The 26,232-nt window shown below is 54.5% G+C and overlaps 3 protein-coding genes across 3 annotated transcripts; 1 reads left to right on the plus strand and 2 right to left on the minus strand.

Annotated features, from left to right (window-relative positions):
• Window positions 1–326: 326 nt before the first annotated feature.
• NCLIV_051220 (ImpB/MucB/SamB family protein, related) lies at window positions 327–10,885 on the minus strand (the record flags this gene model as incomplete). The annotated part of the gene is made up of 9 exons (XM_003884676.1): window positions 327–2,784; window positions 3,301–3,972; window positions 4,358–4,695; window positions 5,122–5,642; window positions 6,014–6,182; window positions 7,062–7,313; window positions 7,826–8,550; window positions 9,307–9,563; window positions 10,164–10,885. 9 exons carry the CDS (start codon window positions 10,883–10,885, stop codon window positions 327–329), a joined length of 6,114 nt encoding a protein of 2,037 aa, XP_003884725.1.
• A 1,513-nt stretch (window positions 10,886–12,398) lies between these two features.
• Window positions 12,399–13,752, minus strand: NCLIV_051230 (Calmodulin long form, related; the record flags this gene model as incomplete). The annotated part of the gene is made up of 2 exons (XM_003884677.1): window positions 12,399–12,580; window positions 13,317–13,752. 2 exons carry the CDS (start codon window positions 13,750–13,752, stop codon window positions 12,399–12,401), a joined length of 618 nt encoding a protein of 205 aa, XP_003884726.1.
• Window positions 13,753–17,689: 3,937 nt separating this feature from the next.
• Window positions 17,690–25,759, plus strand: NCLIV_051240 (putative protein phosphatase 2C; the record flags this gene model as incomplete). Its single annotated transcript, XM_003884678.1, has 10 exons — window positions 17,690–19,513; window positions 20,028–20,114; window positions 20,636–20,756; window positions 21,281–21,385; window positions 22,178–22,252; window positions 22,931–23,115; window positions 23,565–23,676; window positions 24,305–24,430; window positions 25,059–25,151; window positions 25,500–25,759. The coding sequence occupies 10 exons, from the start codon at window positions 17,690–17,692 to the stop codon at window positions 25,757–25,759; spliced, it is 2,988 nt and encodes a 995-aa protein (XP_003884727.1).
• Between the last annotated feature and the right edge of the window lie 473 nt (window positions 25,760–26,232).

Genomic DNA, 26,232 nt, shown 5'->3' on the forward strand with positions numbered 1-26,232 from the left:
ACCTTCATTAGAATTCCGCATATCCCTGCCACGTGGTGGCTGCGGGTGTAGCGAGGCACTGCACTATCCGCAGAGGCATCACCAGGACGCAAACGCGTAGTGCCCTAGCTTTGGAAGACAAAGGGAGAAAAGCGAGGAAACCGTTGCTAGAAGGACCGTGTGGAGAGCTTTTTCTCTCCTTTAACGAGGCTCTTTGAGATTTAAAGCGCTCCCATGAAATCCGAGGAGTTGGTAGTTGGGGGATGCAAGCGCCACGCCCAGCACACTTTCGCGAAGCGACGAAAGCAAGATCTCTTCGACACCGGGCCTCTGTGACACTAAACAGATCAGCAAAGGTTAAAGTTGAAGAGGAGCTTGACACGAGACGGCAGCACCTGTGCTAGGCCCATCAGTTCGCACTCCCTCTCTTGCTCTAACGCAGCGAATTCCTTCTCCTTCGCTCCGTGCTGTCCCGCTTCGGTGTCTGGGGACCTCTGGTGAGCTGGAGAATCGTGGGGTGACTGGATCGTTTCCTCCCAGGGGCTCTCGAATTCCTGTGCATGCTCCTCGTCTTCTCGTTCCCTCCGTTCCGTGGACAAGTCTCTCTCTGGCTGGTTCCTTCTTTCGCCACCCAAAAAAGCGAGCAGTTCGCGGCTCATCGCCCACTCCAGTCTGTCTCCCTCTTCGTCTTCCTCTCCCGATAAAGTGCCCGTCTCGCTCTCGCTCCCCGCGTCGCGCACACGGCCGCCTTGCTCTGCGCCTGCCCTGACTCTCTCTCGCCGCTCTGCCTCTCTATTCTCTGCTCCATCCTCTTCCTTCTCTTCTCTCCCCCCCTCTCTATTCTCTGGTCCGTCGATGTCTCCTTCACCGCATGTGCCGTCTCCCTCTTCTGCTCCGTTTCCTCCCTCTTGTTCGCCTGCTGCGCACTTCCCCACTTCCGCCTGCGACAGCGTCTGTGCGCCTCCTACCGCCTCTCGGCTGCTTCGTCCGCGCTCGTCGAAAGCCCTCATCTGGCGAGCGGCCTCTCTGGAAGCAAGAGCGAGCGAGACAGCTCGACGAGCCCGTCGATGCACTGCGCGAGAAAGAAACGCGAGAGAGACTCCGGATCCTGGCGCAGCGCTCGAGAGACAGAAAGACCGCGCCTCTGCAATTCCCCTGTCGAAGCCCCGAAGGAACGCAGAGCGCCACCGAAGGTCAGCCGAAGAAGACAGGGACGGAACACGTGCGGAAGGTGAAGAAACGGAAGCTGAAGAAGAGAACGGATGGGAAAGCGGACAGGAGGGCGTGGGGCTGCGGTCGGCAGTCACCTGGTCGAGTATGATCACTCTCTCAGGTTGTTTGCCTTCTCTGTCTTTCTTTTCGCTTCGGCTCTCGTCGAGACCGTCGCGTTCGAGTCCGCCGCTTGGTCTCTGCCCCTGGCCCTTGTCGGAGCGCCTGGTTTCCCCAGCCGTCGCGCATGCAGACGCAGCAAACAGAGCAGCCCGGAGGAACCCCACCACGAGGACTTGCGCGGCGACGCGGGAAAGCGCCAGCTTCGTCGGACCAGACGCGAGGGGCGACGCACGCTGCAGGCCATCGCTCTCTCTCCACAGCTCCGTGATGGCATGCAGGGAGTCGCGAAGAACGAGAGAGGCAGCCGAATGTCTCCTCTCGTCTCCCTCTCTCCTTCCCACCCTTGGTCTGCTCCGTTCGCGTCGTCGAGGAGAGGAAGACGCAGGAGATGGAACGGGCATGGTGGAGGAAGGCACTTGCCGAGGCAGAGATGTCGACGAGCGGAAAGTCTGGGGAGAGCTTGGGACGGGCCCGAGTCGTGGCGCGGATGGTGACGAAATCGACAGAGCGGTGCGAGGCGTCGAAGAGAGATGTGAGCCGGCTGCTTTCCCAATAGCGAGAGGAGGCGAAGCGGGGCGCGATGCTCTTCTTCCTTCGAGCCTGTCGCCGCCGCTTGCTTTTTGATCAGCATTTTCCTGCCGAGGTAGAGCCTCGACCTCCATTTCTTCTCGCGCGGAGAGAAAGACTTCACCCTCCTCCGGCTCCATTTCCGCTGTACATTCACCGCCGGCTCCCTCCGCTCCCCTTTCCTCCCCACGGGCCTCGCCCTCGTCTCCCAGTTCAATCACCTGCTTCGGCACGACGGGTGAGTCAACCCTATGTTCTCTGTCTCCTTCGTAGCTTCCTTCTTCGCTTTCCCTGCCGTCGCTCTCGTGCTCTCTAGGCGCTATTGATGTCTTCGAAACCGAGGCTGGTCGACGGCCGACCCCTTCGCGCCTGTCTCCTTCCTGTCCGCTTTTACCGCATTCTCCCTCAGGACTCTCGTCCTCGCTGTCGCTGTCCAGTGTGCTGCACACCGCGTTGCCGTCGCTTCCCTGTGCCTGGTGTCGGGTCCCCGTTGGCCTCCAGAAAGTGTCTCCGTTGCCTTGGGCTCCAAACGCGGGGTCGCGGCCTTCCGAGTGGGGCGAGCGACTGGGTACAGGATCGGAATTCCCTGGGCCTTCCTGGGATTCCTCGTCATTCAAGAGAGAGATAACCTCTCGAAAAACGACAGAGGTTCTCTTTCTTCTTTCTCTTCCCCCCTCGGCCTGGTCCGTCAGCAGCGGCGGGAGCAGTTGCTGTTTCCCGTCTTCTCGCCCCCTTTTCTTCTCTCTCCTCGTCGCGCGCACCAGTGAGGCTGGGCTTTTGCTTGGCGTGCGTCGTCCGCCTTCCTTGTCCCGAGACAGGAACCCAGTTCGAGCCGCGTTTCTCCCTTCTTGAGTCTCTGACGTCCCCCCTCGAATCGGTTCAGAACGGCCAGGGTCCTCCGGGCGACTACGCAGAGGAGACAGCACGACCGTGGCGGGCGTAGAGGAAGCCGAGAGGCAGCGAAGGGACGTCTCCGGTGTGTGTATACTCGCGCCTGCCTCGTGGCCTTGGGACTGTCGGCGTGGCGGCGGTGTATGCGGAGGAGAGGAGCTGGGGCGGAGAGAAGAGAGGAGAAAATGGTCGAGGGATGCGTATGAAGAAGGAAAGCTTTTGCGACTCTCTCGCCGCCACGTCCGCGACGTTTCTCTCCCTTTCCCTGAGCTCGGGCTTCCTCTTCTTCCACTTCTCTCCGGTCTTTGAGGAGTGACAGAGTGCGACGACTTGTAAGTGGAAAGCTGCGTCGCCTGCTGAGAAGAGGAAAAGAACCTTCCTCGTTGCTGATCTTGAACAGCACGCGCAGACGACGAGGAAGAACTTGGTGAAGAAGAAGAAGAAAAACAGGGGAAAGAGGAAGAGGAGGATGCAGAGGAAGAGGAAGGAACAGGCGGAGGAGCAAAGGTGGGCGAGGAAAGAAGAGCGGACCTTCGAGGTAGCGGAGACATAATTTTGGGCTCTAGAAAGGCAGGCGAGTTCTGGCTTTCAGATTCACCACGGGGCGCATCTTGTCCGCACTGCGACCGTCTCGTGCGCTTCGTCCTGGCTTCAGTTTCCTCTCGCTCCAAATCTCTTTCCGTTCCCTCTAAATTTCCTGCTTCTCCCTTTCCTGCTCCTTTCCCGTCCTCGGCGCCGTTGCTGTCTGCCTCGCCTCCCAGAAGCGTTTGACTCTCGACGACCAGAGAGTTTCCCCCGACTTCCTTCTTCTCTGTCACTTTCCCCGTCTCCTCCTTCTCGTTGTCTTCATCCTTTTCACTCTCTCCACCCTTTTCCTTCTCATCCGTAGCGTTGTCTGTATTTGCCGTAGGGAGCAGAGTGCGTGTGCGTTGACTCGAAGCGTCTTCGTTATATTCCTGAGACGAGACGACCACGACTTCTCTCTCCTCACCTCGACTGCTGGTTTCGACAGCCCCCGGCGAGGTTGCAGAACAAGCTGTCGCGGGTGAGGCGAGAGAGAGAAAGTTGCTCATGATTTCCCGTTGGCGGCGCAGCTGAAGACTGCGATGCGACTCCGCCTCCTCCATTTCCGCTTGTTCGCGCTCAGTCCTCAGACTCAGGAGAAGAACGTTGAAGCCTCGAAGATCTTCTATGGGACACGCGCTACGGAGCAGGACCGCAGGCCAGAGAGAGAATCGAGGGAACCAGAGGGATCAGGACAGAACGAAGAAGTCACATATCACGAAAGAAGAACACACAGAAAGCTCTAGAGTTGAAAAACAGAGATACCGTGTGACAACGGCGCACCTGAAATGCCTCGTGAGACCATGGACCCACCACAGCAGTCAATTTCACCGACCGGCGGCCCGTGAAACACACCTTCGCGGCTGTACATACACTTCCTACTATTTCACCATATATATATATATATATATATATATATATAGGAAGGACATTCCGCCACCTGACATCTGTATCTTGTCTTCTGAGAGTGGTTTCTTAGAGGACAAAGGCGTGAATGGCATGCACACTGCCGCGACGACCTTACCCTTGGAACTGCGTGAACCAGAGGGCGGCAAGTTCTCTGAAGACGTCCGCCTGGTCCTGTACGGCTGCCGGCGTCTTTCCGTCCGTGCGGCTCCTCCCTTCTGCTCGCGTCTCTCTCCCTTGTTCCCCTGGAGGTTGTGTCTCCGCTGCCGTTGAGCCTCCTTCCACGCACCAGTCGCCGGAAGCCGAAGGGACAGGGACGTTTAGACACTCCACCCGCGCCGCCACGCTCGCGGGGAGAGACTCCGAACAGAGGCGGTACCCCGCGAGGACATCGCAGACTCCCGCGCCAAGAAATTTTTCAGTTTCCACCGGAACGCCGGCGCGCCTGTGATAAATCTGTAAAGACAGCCGCAGGCAACTCTGCTTTTGGCGCATTCACATCTCAAAAAGGCATCGCCGCGAAACACTCGCGTTACACAGAGATTCAGAAACCACCGGGGGAAATGTCGAGCTCAGCAGAGCGGCTGCGACTCACAGACACAACCATGGAGGGAAAAGAAGCTTCTCAAGCACTCTTCATGAACGTGCACATACGCACGTGTACATAGAGAGAGTGTGTTCATATACAGAGGTATGTGCATTCGCTTTGAAGTGGGACGTGCAGCTCGCCTGTCTGTCCACAGGAATCGATATCCACATATATATATATATGAACATTCATGCGCAGGTATATATATATATATATATATATGTACCCTATCGTAGAAATATGAGCCTGCCCATGCATTGTGCGGTGTGAGGTTTCTATGCGTGTGCAGTTACCTTTAAACCCAGGCGCGGAGCAACAAGTCGATGCATGCGGAGCCTTGTGTGCGCTTCGCCGGCGAGCTGTCTGAGCAGATCCACGACGTCCTTCTCCTCGTGCAGTCGAATGCCCCAGTTGACGCTGATGGTCAAACTGCGCGAGCTGGGAACCGCCGTCGCACCTGCTTCGAGTGTCTCTTCGCCAGAGAAAGAAGACGGCGACACCAAGAAGGAAGACGTGCTCGATGTGGAAACCCCCAGAGCGGGCGACACAGCAGAGGCCAGGGCCGGAGAGGCAGCGACGGTAACGGAAGATCCAGCCTCTCCTGATGCTTGGCCCGACGATCGAGAGTCGTCGGTCATGAGGGACGACGACAGCGGAGACAGGCTGCAGGGGCGGAGCCCGGCTTTGTCCGAAGAAACTCGCAAGTTGGAGGAAGAAGAAGAAGAGTGAGTCAGGACAGAAGGGCAGAAGGGGGGAAGTGGACGAGGGTCAAAGCCATGCGCCATCCACCAAACCATAGCGCCACGTTTCCTTCCTGGAGAAAAGAGGGAAACGAAAATCCGCAACGGGAGAAACCGCCACTTCCCTCAACTCTGAAATTCCTCCAAAGACTTGAAGGTACATGTATACATATATATATATATATAATAATCGGTAGATATATGGATAGCTAGAAAGCAATCAGTAGGTGAATGCACTTGATACGAGGTGAAACACATGGTGATCGTGTGGATCTAATCATGATTGCTGACGCAAAGATCTCAACACTACGTCTATACAGAGAGAGAAGAAAGGTGAGTCCAACTCGCGAAAACGCTTGAGCCTGCGAGACGCCTGCCGTGCAAATGGGTTGAGGTAACAGGACATCGCGATGTGGCAACATCGATTTCACCGAGCTGCGCCTACCGAGAAGATTCTGAAGAAGACGCAGACTGTGCATTCCCTTCTCCACGACGTGGCCGCAGTTCCGCAAGTGCCCCGCGTGCTCCACCTTGTCTCCCAGAACGCTCCCCACTCCAGGTAGCCTGCGAAGAGGCACGTGTTCCATGAAAGACAAAAGCGAGCTCTCGTGGGACTGAATCACGCAAACGCCATCAGCTTCCAAAGTTACTGGGCCTCGCGAAAAAGATAAAAACGAGGAAGAAGAGGACGAAGCGGAAGAAGAAGAAGAAAAAAAAGACGGAGAAGATGGACAGACGGTTTGCGGAGAAGTTGCCTTAGGTTTGGCTTGAAGACCAGCGAGTTTGGCAGCGAGCAAATTCGGGCCAGCGCCCACGGAGACCCAACACCTTGTTCTCTCGAAAATGGTTTGGCGGAGTTGGGTGCATGCGTGGAGAACGACTCTCTCTGCTTCTCTGTCGGGCGCGCATCCTGGGGCAAGTCCCGGCGTCTGCGCGTCTCTCTCTCCGTCCTCTTTTGGAGAGAGAAGAAGCTGGACGTAGGTCTGTCGGGGAGCAACAGAACGAAAAGGATACGAGCGCGCGTGCAACAGAATACACGTCTCTCGTGCAGCAGGTCAGCCGAGACGTCGAACTAGCCAAAGGAAATTGATACATGCGTTTTAAGCGTGAAGATGGACGTCCTCCAAGAGCACGCACCATTGTCGATACGCAAATCCGTAACCTCTTCTGTGTCGCCTGGCCTCTTCTGACCTGTGTGGTTTCTCCGTTTGGGATAATCTTCTCTTCGTCTCTGTCTCTTCTTTCCTCGCCTCACGACACCAGAACTCCGTAGGAGTTTCCCCCGTTCACCTATTTTTCTTTTCCCTCAGTTTTCCCTTTTCTTCGGGGTATCAACGGTGAACATCAATGGCTGTCCCGATGTCACTGCATCGCACGAGCAGCGGAGACTCCCTCAGTTTCGTCTCTTCGCTGCTGCTCTGTTTTCGTCCTCCTGCTTTTTTCCTCTCCTCTCCACCACAGCGAAGATCGAGTCGCTCCGCCTTCAAGCCTACCTCGTCGCACGACACTGGGAGAATCCGACGGGATATCTGGAGCACGCATGCAAAGAGTCCTTCGCTAGCTTCTTCGATGCCGTCAAAGTCGTAAGGCAGTGCAATCAGGCCCGGACACCGTTCCCTCGCTTCGCCCAGCCACTGCCCCTTGAACACACCGCTAGCTCGCGCGACGTAGTTACAGCTCGCGACCTCGCTTGTCGACGATGCAACCTTCCCTATTCCCGACCCGCGGCTATGGGCTACAGCAACCTACAAAACAGAAGGAGAGACAGGGGACGACGAGAACCTCTGGAAGGCCGTGAATCAAGTTCGTTTACAGTACGTACGTTGAGGGTGACAACGCGAGCGACTACAAATCACAAGAAGAGAGGACAGGCGTGGCCGCAAAAGGGGGACACTTCTACGGCTGTCTTCCCAGTGTGTCGTGTCCAGACACCCCAGAGTGGAATTGACGCTCGAGCGCGCTCGAGACACTGCGAGAGAGCGGGGCACAAGACGGAGACAAGAGGGGTTTCCGAATTCAAGAAGAGAGATCCACGGTTCCATGACCTCCAGTGTCCCTCTCTGCTCGCGATTTCAGTCCCTTCCCCTCGGCCCCTAACAGGCATCATCCCGCGAACCCTCTCTGTTCCGCACGGCTGCACACGCAGCTCGTCTCTGGTGCCTTTCTTTTCCCGCAACTGCGGTCGCTCCGTCTATTTTCCTGCCGTGCTCTGTTTGAGTCTCTCTCTGTCCTTCCTGCACTACATCCTCGGCCTTACTGGAAAGTCCTTCAAGTGGGGTCTCTTCTTGAGAGCGACAGCAACGAAGAAGGCGTCGAAGTCGACGTGGACGATCCATCGCAAATGAGGTTTACAATCACCTTCTCGCTTATTCTCTCTCGCTCGTTCATCTTCTTCCTCTCCACGAGCTCTTTCTCCCCCGCTCTCGTCCTTCTTTGTCTCATCTCCTGGCGACCTCTCCTTCGCTCCCCCGCGCCTCTTCGTTGCGGCCTGTCCACGCGGAAAGCGGGAAGGTGACCCCTTCGGCGCGAGAAAAAGCCTCTCGAGCATTCCTCCAGAAAACGCACGAGACAAGGAAGGAGAAGAAGAGGAAGAAAGTGAAGGAGATGCCGGAAAAGCTGCGGCTGCTTCGGCCGATACTGCTACATCCAAGTGTGCCGGGGGCGTACAGAGCAGAGGCAGTGCAAAGGGTAGGAGCACGCCTGGACGCGCCCTAGGGTCCTCTAGTCGAAACAAAGAAGAAGAAGAAGAAGAAGAAGAAGAAGAAGAAGAAGAAGAAGAAGAAGAAGAGGCGGGAGTGTCACTCTGTTGCTGGTCTCGGCACTCCTTGCTCAAAATCGTCGCCAGCGTATTCATGCATCGCGTTCTCCATCTCCCGATGAAATGGAGACGCGAATTTTCGAAGAACGAGGAGACAAACGAAGGATGCTGAGGACTCAGAATCCGCGGTGGCCTCTCCGTCGCCGCCGCAGAGGCGGCTCCGTCTGGCCGTGGTCGAGAAAGAGGTGAAACAAGAGACACTGCAGTCTCCCTTCTGCGGTCTGGTCTCTCTGAACGCTTGGGGCTCTCCTTGGAGGAAGTCCTTGCAGGAGACGCCGCCCCCCTCTCACCGGCTAGAAGCGATGAAGAAACAGAAGACGAAGGAAATGGAGACAAATGGGAGGCAAAGACAGTACCTGGAGGACGCCACGAGGCTGACGAGGAACAAGCAGTGAGGGATGTGGCATCCGTTAAAAAACCTCCGTTGAAACGCTTCGCGACGACGTTCTCTGTCAGACCAGAGTAAGGGGAGGCAAACTGCGATGCAGCAGAGGAAGAGGAAGATGACGGAGAGCAAGAAGGAATGGAAGAAAAGGAAGACTGGGAACGGCGTGAAAAGAGGGGGTCAGAGAAAGAGGAAGTGACAACGGCCCTGCTACCGGCGCTGACGCTCGTAGCTGACCATGGAGACATTCCCACCCTCTGCTGTCCAGTTGGTGACTGTAGCTCCACCATGTCTGAATCTCCTGCTCCGTCGCTCTCTTCACCCTCTCCTTCGTCCTGTTCTTCCGTGTGTCGATCGTCTCGCCCTCTCATTTCCGTCACATCCTCCACGTCGTCTATGCAGACAATGGAAACTCGTGCATCGAAACCGAAAGCGCTTTCAAGGTGCTTTGTTTTCGCATCCCTGGTTCCTTCTTCCTCTCCTCCCCGATCTCCTTTATCTTCTGCTCTGTCGCCAGCACCTCGTTTTGCAGTACCTGGCGCATCTTCATCTGCGTCGGCACTCGGCCGAGTCGCGTCGAGTAAACGCGGCGATTTGGCTGGTATTCCTGTCTCTCCATCGCCCGTGCGACAGGCATAGAAGGAGTCAATCGATTTACTGGCGTAGCGTCGTCTCGTCTGCAGCTCTGCGGGTCGGAACTCGGAGGCTGGTAGAAGCTTGCCTCTGTTGATACACTCAAACACCCACTTTACAGTCACGACCACGTACTTTCTGCCTTCTCCTCCTTGCTCGCTGAAGAAATGCAGCGGAAAAAGAAATCCAGTCACTAACAAGACATTTTCACGATGTGACACTACGGTGAAGACAATGAGAGGGCTGGACGAAGGGATGACGGCGACGGAAGGGAGAAGAAAGGTGAACGAAAGAAAGCTTAAAGAGGGCTGCCAATACGCAGCAAACTGCGGCGCAGAAAATGCATACGCTGGGTCCTTGAAGGGGAAGTTTTGGGAGTTTCTCCGTCTCTCCCTAAAGACATGCATGCATTTTCTATCCCGCTCTGATTTTACGGTGACTGTTTGGTCATCGGGTTTCAGCTCTACGTATGTCATGAGTGGGTGTAAGTTCACACGCCGACCAATTTGGCGCGTCTGCTTGTGGGAGAAAACTGAGAGGCTTTGAGAAGGAGCTGGACAGAAAACGAGTGTACAGCCTCATTCGTCTCTTCCTTTTCTTCCTCTCTCTATACTCATGTGTGCACTGACGTGTATTTACATATGGGGTTGTACTGGCAGTTTGTGGAGATATCCTTCTATGGATTAGTCTGCACGTGTGTGTCTACGAGACGATCCCCCCTTCTGCAAGCGGAGCGAGAGAAAAATGTTGAGAGCTTACCGCAGGCGCCGCCACCTCTGGTTTCCCATCGCGACTGTCTCTGCAATGATGTGCGTGCATCCCTTGCCAGGCAGCATGCATATGCGTCCTCCCAGAAGAAGCAGAAGCTTTTTGAAGCAAATGTCGTCCATCCCCAGAGTGTCTCCGTCAACATAGAACACACAGTTCTTGAAAAGGAACGAATTGAGAAGGCTGCGCGCTTCCGGGCTCTCGTTCAAAAGTAACTCGCGCACCCGGCGAGCGTAGCGGCTCTCCTCATACGCTGTATGTACACCGGAACATGAGGCGGAGGATGGGCATATGTGGAGACCAGGAATAAAGCCGGGGGGAGACTTGCCTAGTTGTCGCAGCTCCTTTCCAGGGGTTGGAATCAAGGACAAGCATTCTCCTGTGTTGGGCGGAGACGCCGCAGAGGTCGATGCAACGCAAGCGTGAGAATCCCAAGAAGAAATCACGGCTGAACCGCCGTCCACTACCGTGTCGTTTTTCTCGCGTTTTCGAGGTCCCTCTGTGCCACTACTCGGCTCGTGTTCCCTCCCTTGTCTTCGTGATGGAGCATGTTTTAATTCATCAGAAGGAGTCGCATCTTCTTCGCCAAGTGACTGTGGATGCTGCCGCAGCGAGTTTTGCATCTGCTGGTGCATCTTTTGGTTTTTATGGCGGAAATACTCCCCGTACGAGTTCCATTTCCCGCCGCCGAAAAAGCCGTGGCCTCGCCCCATTCTGGAAAGTGAAACGAAGTCAAATCCATGGTCAGACAGAAAAGGCGAGGTTCCCCAGGAGAGACGCGTTGGTCGCGCACCACGAAAAAACGGAATCCAGCAGCACACACAGCCGCGAAATCGAGAGATGCGGGCAGCGGAAAGACAATGACGCTGATACAGTGTGTACCGAACAACGTGTAGGTGATGAGAAAAATTAGCGGACCGAGAAAGGGGGTCGAGGGACGAAATTCATGGTCGTCAAGAGAAAGTGAAACTAGGAAGACAAGCGATGCGTATCGAAAAGTCTCGAGACTTCGACTGGTCACCTTCCCTCGCGTCAAGGAAAGGAGTGTATTGAACGCCGGATCATCTCGCTCCTCGTCCTTTTAGCCACCTCGCTACTCGAAATTCCGCTATATCTTCACAAATGCAATGGAAAGACGCAACGCTGATGGATTCAGTATTGCCTCTACAGAATCGGGGAAAGTCCACGCTGGCACACCCACTATCTGAAAATGAGCAAGGCACACGTGCAGCTAGCGATCTGGGTTTGAGAGGTCTCTGAAAGGTCATTTCGCCGTCTTCGTTCTTCAACTCCAGGGGCGAGTCCTATGCTAGCTTCTTACCGATACAGGGCTTATCTGTGTTTAGGTCTGCTGTGTCGAACTGTTCCCGCAACTTGCGCAGTGAAGAAGTTGTGCTTTCAGCCCCCGGGAGCTGCGTTCCGACCTACCCCCCTAGCATCGTTTTGCCAGTCATCCTACCGGAACATGAAATCCAAATAGGTATAATTCCAGCATACACTGTGCCTCGAAGTATGCATGCGTGGACAGTTGAAACCTGGCCGTGTGTAGCTTCTAGACACAAGTACAAGAAAGTGTGTCCGACACCGAATCGACTTCTGTTGAACGGCCGGAACTGCTTGTTCCGCGTCTACGTTTTTTTAGCCGTTTCTTGGGTTTTTCTAAAAGCAGGTTTTCTGTTGCATTCCACTGCCACAATATACCACGGCAGTGAAAGAATAAAGCTTATCTCTGAGTCATCGATGCAGGGCAGAGTGGGAGAGTCGGACAAGTGTAGCTATCGCCCGCTCACTCACGGGACGGTTTCCGTTCGAAAAATTGTGCCATCCATACTTTGCAAGAATCGGAAGGAACCGATGGAGGACGCTTCCAATTGTAGGGAAATAGGGTAGCGGTGTTGATTTGGAGGAAGTCAAAAGCGTAAACGGCACAACTTCCGTGGCGGAAACCCCGCTTGAAACTATTTGTCAATTGGAGAGAAACTGCTTCTTTACCGCTATATGCTGACTATACGCTGTACTGTTCGTTGTAGCTTAGCCGGGGCGCCCTAGTGTTTGCCCTCAGCGTGCGCCGTTGTTTCTTGTTTGTCCTGAGAAGTTTCAACCACACGTCTCGCGGGTAGTTCAGACCACATCCGCTGGGGCTGCCAGTAAACGTTTTTCGCCAACATGTTTCGACTGAAAGGCAAAATGATAAGTAGGTCACTTGCTGCTTTAATGCATGAATTCTCAAGCTCGAAGGATGCGAAGAAAATCTTCTTCGGTCACGACCCCCTTGTTGTGTGAGTGTGAAGCGTGGTTGAGCATCTCTCGCAACTCTTCGTCTGTGAGCTTCTCTCCTAGTTCAACTGCCACCTTCTTCATCTCTTTCCACCCAATGACGCCCGTGGGTCCGGCTAACATGCGGAAGCCTGCGGAACAGCACCGGTAACGCGGAAAGAAAAAATAAGTCTCCATCGGATGCAGACTCTGTCTCTTTCTACTGTTCCCAAGCAATAGAGAAATCCAGCTCTTCCTGTCCTGGCGACAAGTGGATACGAGATCAGGCCCTGTCAGAAGTGCTGCTGGCAGACTTGCGCATGAACTGGTGGGGGATCTGAGGGTGAGGAATAGAGTTGTTCATCGCATTTTGGCAAAGCGGTATCTCGACTCTATGACAAGACGAAAGTCTGCATGCCGATGTTCTGGGGAAGATGCAGAAAGTGTGCGGCGGTGGCACAAACGAGGCGCAGCCTTGAATCCATGCAGTCGTGTTCGCTACAACTCTATACTTCGTAGCATTCACCGGCCGAGCTCCAGGACCCCATGTCAATTCCTTGCCTCGAGATATCTGCTCCCTGGTCGGCTTCTCGTTGATTTTGATTGTGAGAATCTCCTGAAACTCGTTGAAGTCCAACTGGCCCAGGGAAGTCGTTGTGGTTTGCGGCACTGTCGCAGCTGTACATACACAGCATGGAATGACACACGTGCAGTCCGGCACGACTGCAGCTTCCGGATACCGAAATACGGATTCATCGCCGCAATTAAAGACAGAGGTAGCCACCTTAAAGGCACTGCACATTCTGTGTGAGCAAGATTTGCCATGGGAATGTTTTCATCTCACAACGGCACGAACTGACCAACGCGAACGCTTGGTGGTACACTTACAGGCTGCTACAGCGGCCGCTGCTACATTTGGGTTGTTGGAGGATATCATTTTGACGACGTCTGGTCCACGTCGCTTCTTTTCGATCTCGTTTAGCAACTTCTTCATTTCCTCCTTGGTGGGCTCGAACCCGAGTGCGCGTAAAGCAACCTTCAACTCTTTCGCATCAATGCTGCCTGTTCCATCCGTGTCGAACAGATCAAATGCCTCTTTGATATCTTTCCGTTGCTCTTCAGTGAGTTCCACGCGGGCAGCTCTCCTACTCTTTGATCCAGTTCCACCTCGGCTGCGGCCTCTGCCTTTCGCCCCTGTCTCGTCGCCACCCCCAGGAGCCCCTCCAACCGCAGAGGGACTGTTTCCGCCGCCTCCCATCGGAGAAGAGGCGGCTGGTCCACCTCCTCCGTGTGAGGTGCTGCCTGTGGCGCCGACAGTGGCCATCCTGTCCAACCTCGATCAGCAGCGGTGATTCAGAGTGTTCAGTTGGAAGACGAGAAGGAACGCAGGAGCCAGGGAGGACACAGTCCTCAAACGTATGCCCCGGCCACGAAGAGAGTCACTCACAGTCCCCCGAGACGATCAGAGGAACTGGTTCAAGACCTGACAAGACCCTGAGTCCCGTTCTCGACAATCGAGCGGTTTGAAAAGCTGCAGGGGTCTGCACTCGGGGACAGGGACGCTGGCACTAGTGTAGACTTCAACGGCCCTATTTGTTCTGAGAACAGAGATCCGTCACGCATTCCTTCCTCCTCTCTAGTGAACCTGCCGAACATGTAATGTGCGACTTTCACTGCTTCTCACCTAGCGACAAAAAAAAGATTCGCTTGTCGAGACGGACGTTCCGGCAAGCAAGAACCGATGGCACCCTTCCCATGGGCATTGACTCGAGAGCATGGAGAGAGGGGCAGGGATCGATGCGATCAGCGCAACAACAGGGAGTGGAGAGAGAGGAGAGTAAGAGCCAAAGAAATTGAACGGGCAAAGCGTTCGTCAAACAGAACGAAAGTGGAACACGGAAGCGCACGGCCTTTCTGCCCAGTTGCGGAGACAAGTCAAGAAAGAAAGTTGTTTCTGTTGACTCACTCTAGTGAGAAGTGGAAGCTGAAGGGTCAAGGCCCTGTGAAAATTTGAGTAGTCTGGAAGGTACCCGAGGAATCGTGTGTTGCTCTAATTGTTTTGTAGCTGCGCTGGAACACAGTGATCTTGTGCTCTTCCGCTATGTGGTCTGCCGACGGAACGCAGAAATCTCCTCACCGTTCTGCTTGCTTCCAAAACAGGCTTTCTCACGTCTCCTCTACTTTCTCCCAAACGGCATACACGCGGAGGACGGCGAGCACTTTTCCGCTGTGGGGCAGCTGGAGGATGCGTCCTTCCGTAGTGTTCTCTTGTGTCCTGCCATGATATTTCATTTTGTCCTCTTCTGTTCCTGACCCTTCTTCTCTTTGATAAAAACATCCTGAAAGACTAGTAAAATTAAAGCCATCGTACTACGAAAAGCAGCACTAGAAGAGCCGCAAATCGTTCCCTTACAAACAACTGTATGCGAGAGGAAAAGGCCATTGCGTCTCGGACGATACGTGTCAACTTGCACGGCACGGAACAGTCAGCTTTTGTGCTGGTCTCAGAAGCGTCCGCTGTGTATCATATACGCGGCTCTCTCTCTTTCACATCAAATCCGAAGGTGCAATTCATGCTCCACAAATGAGGTTCCTTTTCGTGCTTCCGAGAAGTGGATGAAGAGGGTCAGGATTTAAAGCGATTTCTCACCTCAATCCTTTTTCCGGGTCTAACGCTATCCTCGACCTTTTCAGAGTGACATCCGATTTTGCATTCGTAGTCAGGCCCAGAAACAGCAACAGTAGAGTGCTACAACGTCCGGGTTCAGCTCCAATCTTGCGTGTAGAAGCAGCAGGTCGCCAGCTTTTGTTTTCCGACCGGATGGAAACGAAGCAGCCATTGCTCGCGGCGGGGTTTCTTAAGAGAGGCTTCGAAGAAAAAAATAGGAGAAAGTAACGCAGGAATGCGACCATGCAGGTTGAGGAACGAGTTGGATGTATGTGCAAGACCTATGGGGTTCAAAGACGGTATTCGTTTCGTAGTTATTTGCAAGCGTGGCAATACTTGTTAGTTCTGTGGAAAGCAAGTGTCGTCCTCTTACGGCCAGTGAAAGAAAGCAGGTGCTGATCCCGGTTTCACTATTTTCTTCGACAACGCATAATCACAAAAGCCTCCCTTTGTGCACAGAACTACACCAAAACGGCTTCATGGCTTTCGACTCCTTCAGCCCTTTCAGATTATACTAACAGTGAAAAAAGGGCGGTGGCCCTCGACTATGATTTCTGCTGTACATTTGACCCACTCCACGAGTCTCTGTGCAGAGGCGAGATAGGGAAACAAAGAGTCGTTGTTTCCCAGGTTCCCTTCCAGCGTAACTTGTCAGCTCTCGTTGAAATTCCTCAACTCGCTGCCACCAAAGACACATCGTGGCTAGGGAACAGGAGCCAACTTTCAGGAACAGCGCAACCAAAAACACAAGGAACTGGTATGGAACTTGTGTGCTGTGACGAGACTTGCAGCTTGGTACACACGCCCTCCATTACCGATTTGCTGTCGCTAGAGCGGTTTTCCACCTCGGAGCGCAGATCCCTTCTGCGGATATCATAACACCTCTTACCTGCAATACTTACCACAGTCAGACACCAGCTACGTGACACCTCTGGTATACACCCGAGCATTTTCTCAGGGTGTTTTTCCATGATGTTTTCATTCTCAATAGCACAAGCCGCCAGCAGCGAGTGAGGGACCAAGCAACAGCCTGTGGAAGCGGATACATTCAAAATCTTGAGCGTGCCCAAACAGAAGCTGACGTGCATACGACTAGATCTTTCAGTACCGTTCATGCGTCCACCGGCGTCCTTGTAAGGGCTTCCACGTTCTAGTTCGTAGGTAGTTCTTATGATGACCACGTAAGCTAGTCACTAGCAGTGTTGGCAAAGGTTCCACTGCCACATGGTGCCACGGGATCGGGACCGTGCCGTCTATTTGACGCCTCCGCACGTGAGATTTTCGCAGGCGCATATCGGTCCTAAAAGGAACCGCGCTTGATATGCGGCGAACAGACACAACTCAGAAAGTTACAAACCGAAGAAGGAAAGGCGTTTGAAGTGTCGCTTTCGCGTCATCTGTGCACGCCGACTCAAACTGGACATCGTTTATGGCAAACGGATGTCCTTTGCGTTGAAGGAGTCCGTTAGCTCGTCTTGCTTAACGCCTGCGCGTTTGCTTGCATAGAGCAAATATATGTGTATATGAATTCAGTGACATAGAGCTTGTATACAGGCTTGAATATGTGTACCTTGTAGGGCCGTTCTGCGTGGCGTACCAGTCTTGCAGGGGTTCGGAGTCAGCGCCTGGCCCCCACTTGCCCGCCTCTTCTCGACAGGGATCCCTTGACACAAACCGAGTTTCTGCGTCGCTCTGTCCAATCGAAACGACCACTGCCCTTTCGTGTCTGAGAGAAAAAAGCAGTCCTGAGCAGGACGGCAGATCGACGGAGTCGCCTTTTCTGTTCTCCCCTGGAAACACGTTACCCACGTAGAATACTCGGTAGTGTTTTCTGCTCTGTCCGTTCCATTCCCTATACGCCGAAGTCTCTCTGCCTTGGGTGCTTGGTTCTGCACATGCTTCGGTTTTATTAAGGGAGGCAACAGTCTCTTCTCTGCCTTCCCCTGCTCCAGTCTTCTCCCGCTGTGGCCGTTGCGGTGAGCGGGCATATTTGACCTCGTGCTGCTCCGGCCTCTTCTGCTCAGCTGTCTCCCTTTCTTCCGCGCTTCGAGGGACACTCTCGCGATGAACGAGACACGAAAGAATCGCTTGGAGGCATTCACATCAGACATGCCTTTCCTCGACATTTCCGTGCGCTTTCTTACTGGTTTTCTTCCTATCAGCGCTCGTCGGTATCTTTTCGGTGCGCTGCAGCAACGCTGCTCCAGTTGCTCGGGAAGACGCCACCGCCCTCTGTCCCCCATTTGTCACGTTTCTTCTTGCCTTTTCTCATTGTTGGCTTAGAGTTCCTGTGGCCAGGCTGCTTTGCACCACTGTCCAGATGTCCTGCGTCATTTGAAGTGCTTTCGCCCGGTGTTTTTGTGGCAGCGTCTCCCGAGTTTCGGCAACAGCACACCTCCCATTCGCGCGCAACGGCTCGCAGAGAAACTCGTTTTGTTCACACGCCACAGCTGCTCGGCTCGCCTTAAGATTTTCGCCTTTTTGTGAGGGACTGGTTCTGTGTCAGTAGCTTTACTCTCAGTGGAGGCTCCTTTTGTTGTCCTCACTCCCGGCCAAGGCGTTATCGAGAATATTAGGAACATTCAGCGCCGCCATGCCAGTGTTTTTGCCGCCGGCTCCTCCAGGGGCGCGGCGGCTCTACCGGTTGCCGGTTCCTCTCCCACTCCTTTCTCTCCGTCTTACCTGTATTTTTGCCGCTTTCCTGTGTTTCTGTGCCTCTTTTCTCTCGCCTTGTGTCATCCGAGCCTCCCTGTCGCCTCTCTTTGTGCTCTCCGACCAACCACAGGCCGTGGCTGCCAGCCGCGCCGTGCTTACTGCCGACTCCGAGATCGCTGATGACTCCGTCGCCTCGCAGACTCAAGAGACAATCCAGTCTTCGTCTTCCTCTGCCATTCCGGAGAATCATGGTGGCGCTGCACACTCCCAGACTGTGGAGCGCTCGCAAGCGAGCGCTCCGCAGTCTTCTCCAGAAGACCACGCGGTGTTTCCCGAAGAATGGCACGTCCGCATCAACCGTGAACCAGGTGAGGTGGGCAGATTCGTTCCGCCTTCCCTGTTCGGTTCTAAGGCGAAAGACACAAACGGAGCGTCCATCTCGGCGAGATTCATCGAGTCCCAACAACCGCCCCAGTCTGTAGCCGGTTCCCAGAGTGAGAACACCCACGCTGCCGGTCCTGGCCCTCTGGTGTCTCAGCACCGCGGGGGCCAGCATCGGCAGGGAGCGCGCGTTGTGCCTGGGCAGCCTTCTCCTTCACTGCTTCTCGCTCGCGGAAAGCAGGAGTCGTTCGGCGCGGGAGCCGGCCGGAACTACGGCCAGTGGGAGACGCCGAGATTCGAGCCAATCGCACAAGACAGCAGAGAATCTCAGGAGAGCGACGTGTCGAGCGGAGTACTCAAGTCCCAGCTGACACAGACGCAGCAGAGCCTTCCTCAGCATGTGGCCGCTTCCCAGTTGCCTCTCGGTCGCGCGGCGAACCAGGGGAGTGACGATTTCTCTGCAGTGCAAATTCCTGGGGGCGGCGCTTTTTCTCCAGCTGGACAGTCTCCATCCGATGCGTCCTATTTCATGCATGCACCCTCCGAGGGTCAACCGCCGGCTCTCCTCGTGGCTGCATCGGACTCGGCACGCGGAGATTCGGGGTTCGCTGGAAGACCCGGCGCGTCCGCGTCGGCGCCTGCGAGTGACAGCCTGAGACTGGCCCAGGTTGGGCGCCAAGGCCTGCCTCTGAGTCCGCGCCACGACGCCTTCTCTCCGCTTCAGTCGAGTTCATTCTACGACCACATCTATCCTCCCGTCCACGCAGACGGAAGAGGTGAGAAAGAGTCTCCCGAGCGACACAGTGGAGGGCTTCTCTCGAATTTCGCCGAGGGAGCACGCGACGCAAGCAAGCGGAGAGCTCCCACATTCGCATCTGCTTTTGGGCCGGGCGGGTTTTTGGAGGCCGTCCTATCTCCCGACTTGGCGAGCGAAGTGAAGGCGACGGTGCTGCGGAAAACCGGAGAAATGCGGAAGGCGTATCTCCACCCAGGGTTGAACTCGCTTTCAATGGCGATACACTCGCTGTTCTCTCCAGATCGTCCTAGCGAGGGAGACAGCGCGTCTCTCAGCGCAGAGACAAGGAAGTCGAGCAAGAGCCCGGGCTCTCACGTCCTTTCGGTCTCGCAAGCACGCCGGAGCGATCGGGACGAAGCGCAGGGAAGAGGCGAGAGCGGCGCCAAACACCAGAAAGAAAACAGGCAAGGCGGAGTCGGTTCGGAGATCTTTGCGAGTCTAGGCCTCGAGGAGGAGTTCGCAACCGGGATGCACGCCCTTCAGAAATTGAAGGAGGTCCTGGGCTTCGAGGACGCCGAGCCCGTGTCTCCTCCCCCGCCTTCGCCGCAAAGGAGAAAAAGGAGAACTCCTCCCTACCAGGTCCAGGTACAGAGAGGCGTGCGGGTGTCTGTACACTGGGGCGAGCATGCGTAGGCTGCAGAGCGAAAGAAAACGACAAAATGCTCGAACCAGAGAGAAGGCGAGAAGGAAGCAGACTGGGGAGTGAACGAGAGGGAAACCGACAGCACAGGGGACAGAGGAGAGCGAAGAAAGGGGGGACCGTCAGTGCGGAGCCCCACACGCAGATCTATCGTGTCATCCCGAGAGCAGCTTTTTCTCGATGGAGAATGAGAGGAGAGAGTCCAGCGTACAGTACCATGATGGAGAAAAGTGAACGAAATCAGGGAAGAGACAACCACCTTCGCGTGCGTCTTCCAATAGTCTTCCGAGTGTCTGGTTCTGTCGGCCTGCTGACGTTTCACACCACGTTCTTCGAGTACAGTCGGTGTATATATAGTGTATATTCATGCGTCTGTATGTGTCGACGTTTGTGGCACTACGAGGTCAGGAGCCTGCACAGGCCGACCCCGGTTGTTTCGCGGTGATCCTGTTCTCTCAGGTCCGCAAAAAGATGGTAACCGTCAGCGAGTGGTACTTGCATTCCCTCGGTGCAACGATGAATGGCCGCCGCGAAGACGACGAAGATGTAAGCGGCTTTTCGGCCCCCGCGGGTTCGTGTGAGGTCGGGAAGTTCCGACTGTATCGTCCCCCTCGTTCGGGCTCTCCAGCTGGAGAGAGTGAAAGAAGCAGCTGGGTCCTGTGTATGTACTCACAGAGACACGCGCCTGTTCTTCGCTTCCCTGCAGCTTTTTTCCACATACCAAGGGGGTGAGAGGGCGGGAAGAAGCGGGGGAAAGACTGGCAGGCGCGATGGGTAACCGAGTCCGGAGAGAGGAGACAAAGCGTCGGAGACGGGCGTCCGACGGAAGAGCACAAGCCTTTCTGGAGGGCGCCTCGGCTGCTTTCACAGAGAAAACGCTTCTTTTTTCGCCTGCAGTCTCACGATCCCGTCGGCGCTTCTTCCCTCGGTCTCGAACTCCTCTCGTCGCAGTGTGCCGGTCGCTCTCTCCAACCGGCTTGGCAGGCGTTTCGTGTTCTCTCCTGCTAAAATATTCTTCCTTTCCTCTGCATGTGTTTTGATTCGTGTCGCCATCCCCACTGCACCAGGCCCTCCTCGTCCACTCGCCTCTGGCCGGTTTTCCCCACGCGCGACTCGTGGGCCTCTTTGACGGCCACGCCGGTTACGAGATTTCGCGGTTCTGCGCCACACACGCTTCGAATTTCTTAGGTAAGTGTAAACCGCAACTAAAAAGCCGAGAGGATCTCATTTGGATTTTTTTGAACCCCATACAAGGTGTGCCCGGAATAGACCCATATCTATCCTGAGAGTTGTCGAGCCACGCTAACACAGTCAAAGGCCGATCCAATCAAATCCATTCCAGATGGAAACCAGCCGTCGGGTCAGAGGATCCCATTCCATATAGAGTACCCGAATCAAAATCATTCACTGCTTTCGAGTCACGAAGCGTTGACTCGCCACTCCTGCCGGAACAGAGAAAAAGGCAGGCGGCGGGTCGCTGGCTCCTCAGCCGGGAAGACAGTACACACACGTGCATATCTCATGGCCTTTTTACGAGTAGACAACCTTTTGTTGCCCATGTGCATATCTCAACAGAGCTGTACACATGGGTGGACATGTACGCGTATCTGCCTATACATATGCAAATAGTATTTATGTACAGGTGTATGTTTGTGTGCTTATGCGTAATTGCTGGTGCACGAGCCCCGTGTGCGTTGTGTGTTTTCCTTTAGGTACAATGGCGGATTTTTCGGCCGCCTCTTTCAAGGCGGCGTGTCTCGCAATGGACGATGCAGCCTTCCACCATTCGGGGCCTCTGCGCCGGTCAGGGTCTACAGGTGAGAATGGACGGTTTTCTCTCTGTTTTCGGATCCGGCTTCGCTTTCTCTCGCCTTCGGCCCCTGAGTCGTGCAGTCTCCTTTTCTGTCCGATTTCGCCACTCTGCCTCCACAAAAACCTGTATTCGCGGCTCTCACCAGAGAAGCTGGCACCAGCGGCGAGGGCCGCCGCATCTGCGGGCCTGCTTGAGTCGGAGACACCATCTCACGTCTCAGGCGAGAGCGGGTGTGGGGTCATGAGGCGACGCGGGGAGGAAATCGGTTGCCGCTCCGTTCTCGGAATGAGTCGTCTCTCAGGCAACACCGGGTTTTCCGCAGTCACCAGAACGAATCACCAGCTGCTCCAGAACGCGTATCTGCACTGACTTCTCCGGTTTATCGAACTAGAAATCAGGCAAACCTAGAGAAAGGGCTACTTGCATGTATGTGTCTGGAGATTTCCATATATACGCGTACATGTGTGTGTTTATTTACACTGCTCGTCACGTAACAAAAAGACATCACGATTTTAGATCGGTTGGTACAGAATATCAAGCTTAACACTAATAAACTGGGTTAAATAATACAGGGCTGAAGTGCGCTCATTTTAATATGTAGTGTAATTGGAAGATAAACGTCGTTTTGTACGGCGATCAAGGGGGATCAACGGAGAACGCAGGACGTCATGGCAATTATCCGTTTATCTGTGTGGAGAATGGTCCAGCTTCTTAGGGCGATAGGGCGGGTGCTTTCTTTTTTTCTGGCGAGAGGCGTACCTTTGCGGTGTCCTTTATCCCTTTTTTTTGTTCGTAGGGATCATGCTGGTCATCGAGCAAAATTGGTCCCAGGCCGGCCGGCTTTTTTTCCGAGTGCATGCGGCCAACGTCGGTGAGGAGGGAAACGAAACGCCTCTGATGGAGTCTTTCATTAGCTCGTGCTGTCTCTAGTGTTTGCGTCCCATGGCGAATTTTCACGGAAAAACGCTCCCTCTTGCCAATCGCGCCCACAGAGCCGATCCAGCCTCCGCGTTCCTCCGGCCCCGCTGTCAGTGTAAATCATCGTGATGTGTCTTTCTTCTTCTGTTCTCCACCTGTTCCTCTTCCGTCCACTGCCTGTCCTTCCTCTGATTCTTCGTCACCGTTTTTCTCGGTTCTCTGAACTGCTCAACTGGCGCTGATTCGCTTCGAATCTGCATGCAGCAGCGCTGACGCGGCACCTCATCTTGGGGAACGTTAGCTGCACTCCCATCCTCTCCCTTACCTCCAGGGATTCTCCTCCATTTCTTTACATATCCTTTTACACTTCTATATCAATAAGTTGAATACGTGTGTATACACATGTATATATATATATATATATATATATATACATATACATACACATATACATATATATACATATATATATACATATATATATATATATATATGTACATATGTTCTCTTGGGTGTTTGTACTTGTTCGGCGTATAAATGAGTATGTGTGGGTTTTTGCCCTTTCATCGCGATGGGCGAAGAGCAGTTGGTCAGCGTGTGTGTGCGCCTGTCGGGTGCTCTGGGCCTTCAGGGGACAGTCGCGCCTTCATCCTGCGCCGCGATGGCTCCTTTCTCGCGCTTTCGATAGACCACAAACCGAACGACCCAGACGAGCGGCAGAGAATCGAGTCTGCCGGTGGCCACGTCAAGAGAATGGGAAACGGTATCTGGAGACTGGACGGCTCTCTGGCTCTCTCTCGAGCTTTCGGAGATTTTGTAGGTTCCTCTCTCACCCCTATCCCCAGGTTCTAATATATATATATATATATATATATTTGTATACGTATTTACATTCAGGTATCTACGGTTGCTTAGATATACATACGGTCGTGGGATGTTTCTCTGTGTAGGGGAGTGTGTACGTGTGATCGCTTTGGGTGTCAACGCCCCTCTCGCGCTTCGTATTCCTTTTGTCTCCGCCTCTCCCGCTGTTTCTCGTCGATTGCTGCGTTGTTGCTTCGCAGCTTTTTAATTTCTCTCCCCCAGCAGCGCTTGCGCGTTAGCTCGTTTTTGGTGACCTGTTTTCCTGTTCGCTCGCTGCGCGGGCATCGATTTCAAACCATGCGTCTTCAAAATGCTTCTTGCGTGCGCCTCCTCCCCCACGTTCTCCGTCCACACCAGGCAGTGTCTGTCATCTGCGATGTCACCTTGAGCTCTCCTTTCAGAAACTGAAGCAGGAGCCCTCGCTCCCGGCAGATGCCCAGAGAGTCGTGGCGGTCCCCGATGTGGTGGAGACCATCGCGTACCCCGGAGACATTCTCTTCCTCGCATGTGATGGTGAGTTTGGGAGGAAGAGGAGAAGCCGTCCAGTGTTCTGTCGTCCCTCGTTTACCCTTCCTCTCTCACTCTTTCCCTTTCTCTCTGTTTTTCTCTCGCTCTCTTTTTCCTTCCTCCCTGTTTTTTTTTCTCTCACTCTCTGTTTCCCTTCCTCTCTCTCTTTCCCGTTCTCCCTGTTTTTCCCTCGCTCTCTTTTTCCCTTTCTCTCTCTGAAACTCGACTTTCTCGCGACACGCCTTCGGTCGAAGCGTCACGGGCGGCTGTTTACGAACGTGACGCGTTTGTCCGTCCCCGTGCGTGTGTGTGGGAGCTTGCTTTTCTCCCTTTTTCGATGTGTTTGCACCAGGTGATGTGCGTCTTCAGATTTGTCTGCACGCACATGCGCGCGCGCTCGTGTCTCTTCTCTGCCGCGTGCTGTCTTTTCTCTGAGTGCCCCATGGGGCGCCTGTCCCCGCCGCTGCGCAGGAGGAAGCTTGCGGTCCCTCGGGGCTGTCGTTTTTGGCGATTTGAGAACTCGCTGGCTGCGACAAGCGGGCAAAAGTATCCGTTTTCTCTTCGCACTCGCTCGTCGACCGACGGAGCGGGTTTCGATCAAGTGGCGATTTGTCTCCTTCCTCGCTCTTTGCAGGCATGTTCGAGGCTCGGGGCATGACGTGGTCAGGCGTCGCGAGTCTGCTGAAGGAGAGCTTGGACGAGACACAAGGCGACCTCCCAAAAGTCGCGTACAAGCTGCTCGACTCGGCGTTCACCAGAGGTGTGCAAAGAGCCAATCCACTGCGGCTGCGCCACCAATCTCACAGTCACACAAGTTGCTGCGAAAATCCATGCAAACAGGCTCTTCTGCCCATACAACTAAGGTCTCACGCTAAGCAGCTGCGTGTGCCTCTGTCCTTCTCACGCTGTCTCGAAACTGCGGCTCCAGATCAATCCACCAACCCGGCTCTCGTCCTCTGCAAGTCTCTGCTCAACTGGCCAGACCCAGCTTCTCTCTTTTTAAGCTCTATCTGTTCCTCTGTGAATCCACGCGGATATTTGTCATATATATATATATATATACATAGATACTTATCTGTATATAAGTGTATATGTATCTCAACTTGTATTAATCTGTGGCATAGAGATATGGATGTATATATCGGTGTACGTGTATCTATTTAAAGAAGAGACAAGCAGACGGGCTAGCGTTTCAGAACTTCTCTCGGTCCCGCACCGAAATTGTGCTTCACATATGTGTACGTAGAGATGATATAGAGTAAGACACAAATACGTAGGCATCAAGATGTGTTGTTCATATGCTGCGTTAAATGCATTTGAGCGGAGTCTTGCTGTCCACATAGTTCACGGACGGAGTTGTGTTTCTTCCCTGGTGGGTTCTTGCGTAGGCTCGGGAGACAACATCAGCGTGATCATTGCTCGTCTGGCGGAGTTGCGGTCAGCCACGACGACGGTCAGCAGATTTGACTACGACGCGTCTGGTGAGGACAGTTCCTTTTCTCTTACGATTGATCTGCGTGCTCGCGTCTGTCGATTTCTCTTCACGTTTCCGGTGTCCATCAAAACTCGAGATGGGTATGTGCGAGGTCGAACGCTTTCTCGACGCGACTGAGGAACTCACGAGGAGCGCTGTGTATCCGAGGAAACGACTCCTGAGCAGTCCTCCCTGTCTCTGGAGGAAGCAACCGAGCTGGGAGAACAGACTCTGAAGCAACGCGTTCGGGGTTCCTCTGCTTTCGTAAAAGGAATGCATGGCTCCCTCTGTCTCTCTCTCTCTGTGGCGCCGGGCCATTCCGCGTGGTCGCGGCGGTGAGTGTTGTATGTCCCAGGTGGGGTGTCTGACCACGCCGTTGCTTTGAGTCACTGTCTTTCGAGCGACCGCGAGGTGTTTCGTGTTTTCGCCCGCTCGATTCCGGCCGCGGTTTTCTGCAAATGCGGCCCGGACGCGTTCCTGCGGTGTTCCTCTGCAGGCAACCTGGAAGTGCAACCGGCCGTGGTGAATGGAGAGATGGTGAGAGGGTATCGGACGGCGGACGGCGTTGTTGCCGTGCACCCTGCAAAGGAGCCTTTAACCGTTACACTGTTTTAAAGGTCGACTCACCTGGTTCGCGACGCAAAAGAGGGTCGGGACTACCGCTGGCGAGTGCACGGAGCGGCCTTCTGGAGTCCGCTAGGCGCGGTCCACACGAAAACAGGGGCAAGCCTCGCCAAAAGGAGAGCCCGTTTACACCATGCCGCCGGCCGAGACACCCGCAGCGCTTGCGCGCGTGTGGGGCGGAACTAGGGAAGTGTGTACACGTGTGAGAAGACGGGCTTTTGTGTACGCACACGCTGTCTCGCTCTTCGTACCAGATACGTTCGCCGACTCAGGCCTTTCTACATAGCATCTCTCTCCCGCGCTTCCCCGTCGATGCGGAGTTGGGCGTCTCGGAGAGAGTCTTTTGGAGAGACGGAGGAGCGCGGGGAACATCGTGGACGTTGGAAGCGGGAAACCACGACTGTGCTGTCGTCTGATCGTAGCAACCCGAGCCGCGGGAAGTAGAGAACCTGCGGTCGAGTGCA

Source organism: Neospora caninum, chromosome X (genome assembly GCF_000208865.1).
Source record: "Neospora caninum Liverpool complete genome, chromosome X".
Lineage (NCBI taxonomy): Eukaryota > Apicomplexa > Conoidasida > Eucoccidiorida > Sarcocystidae > Neospora > Neospora caninum.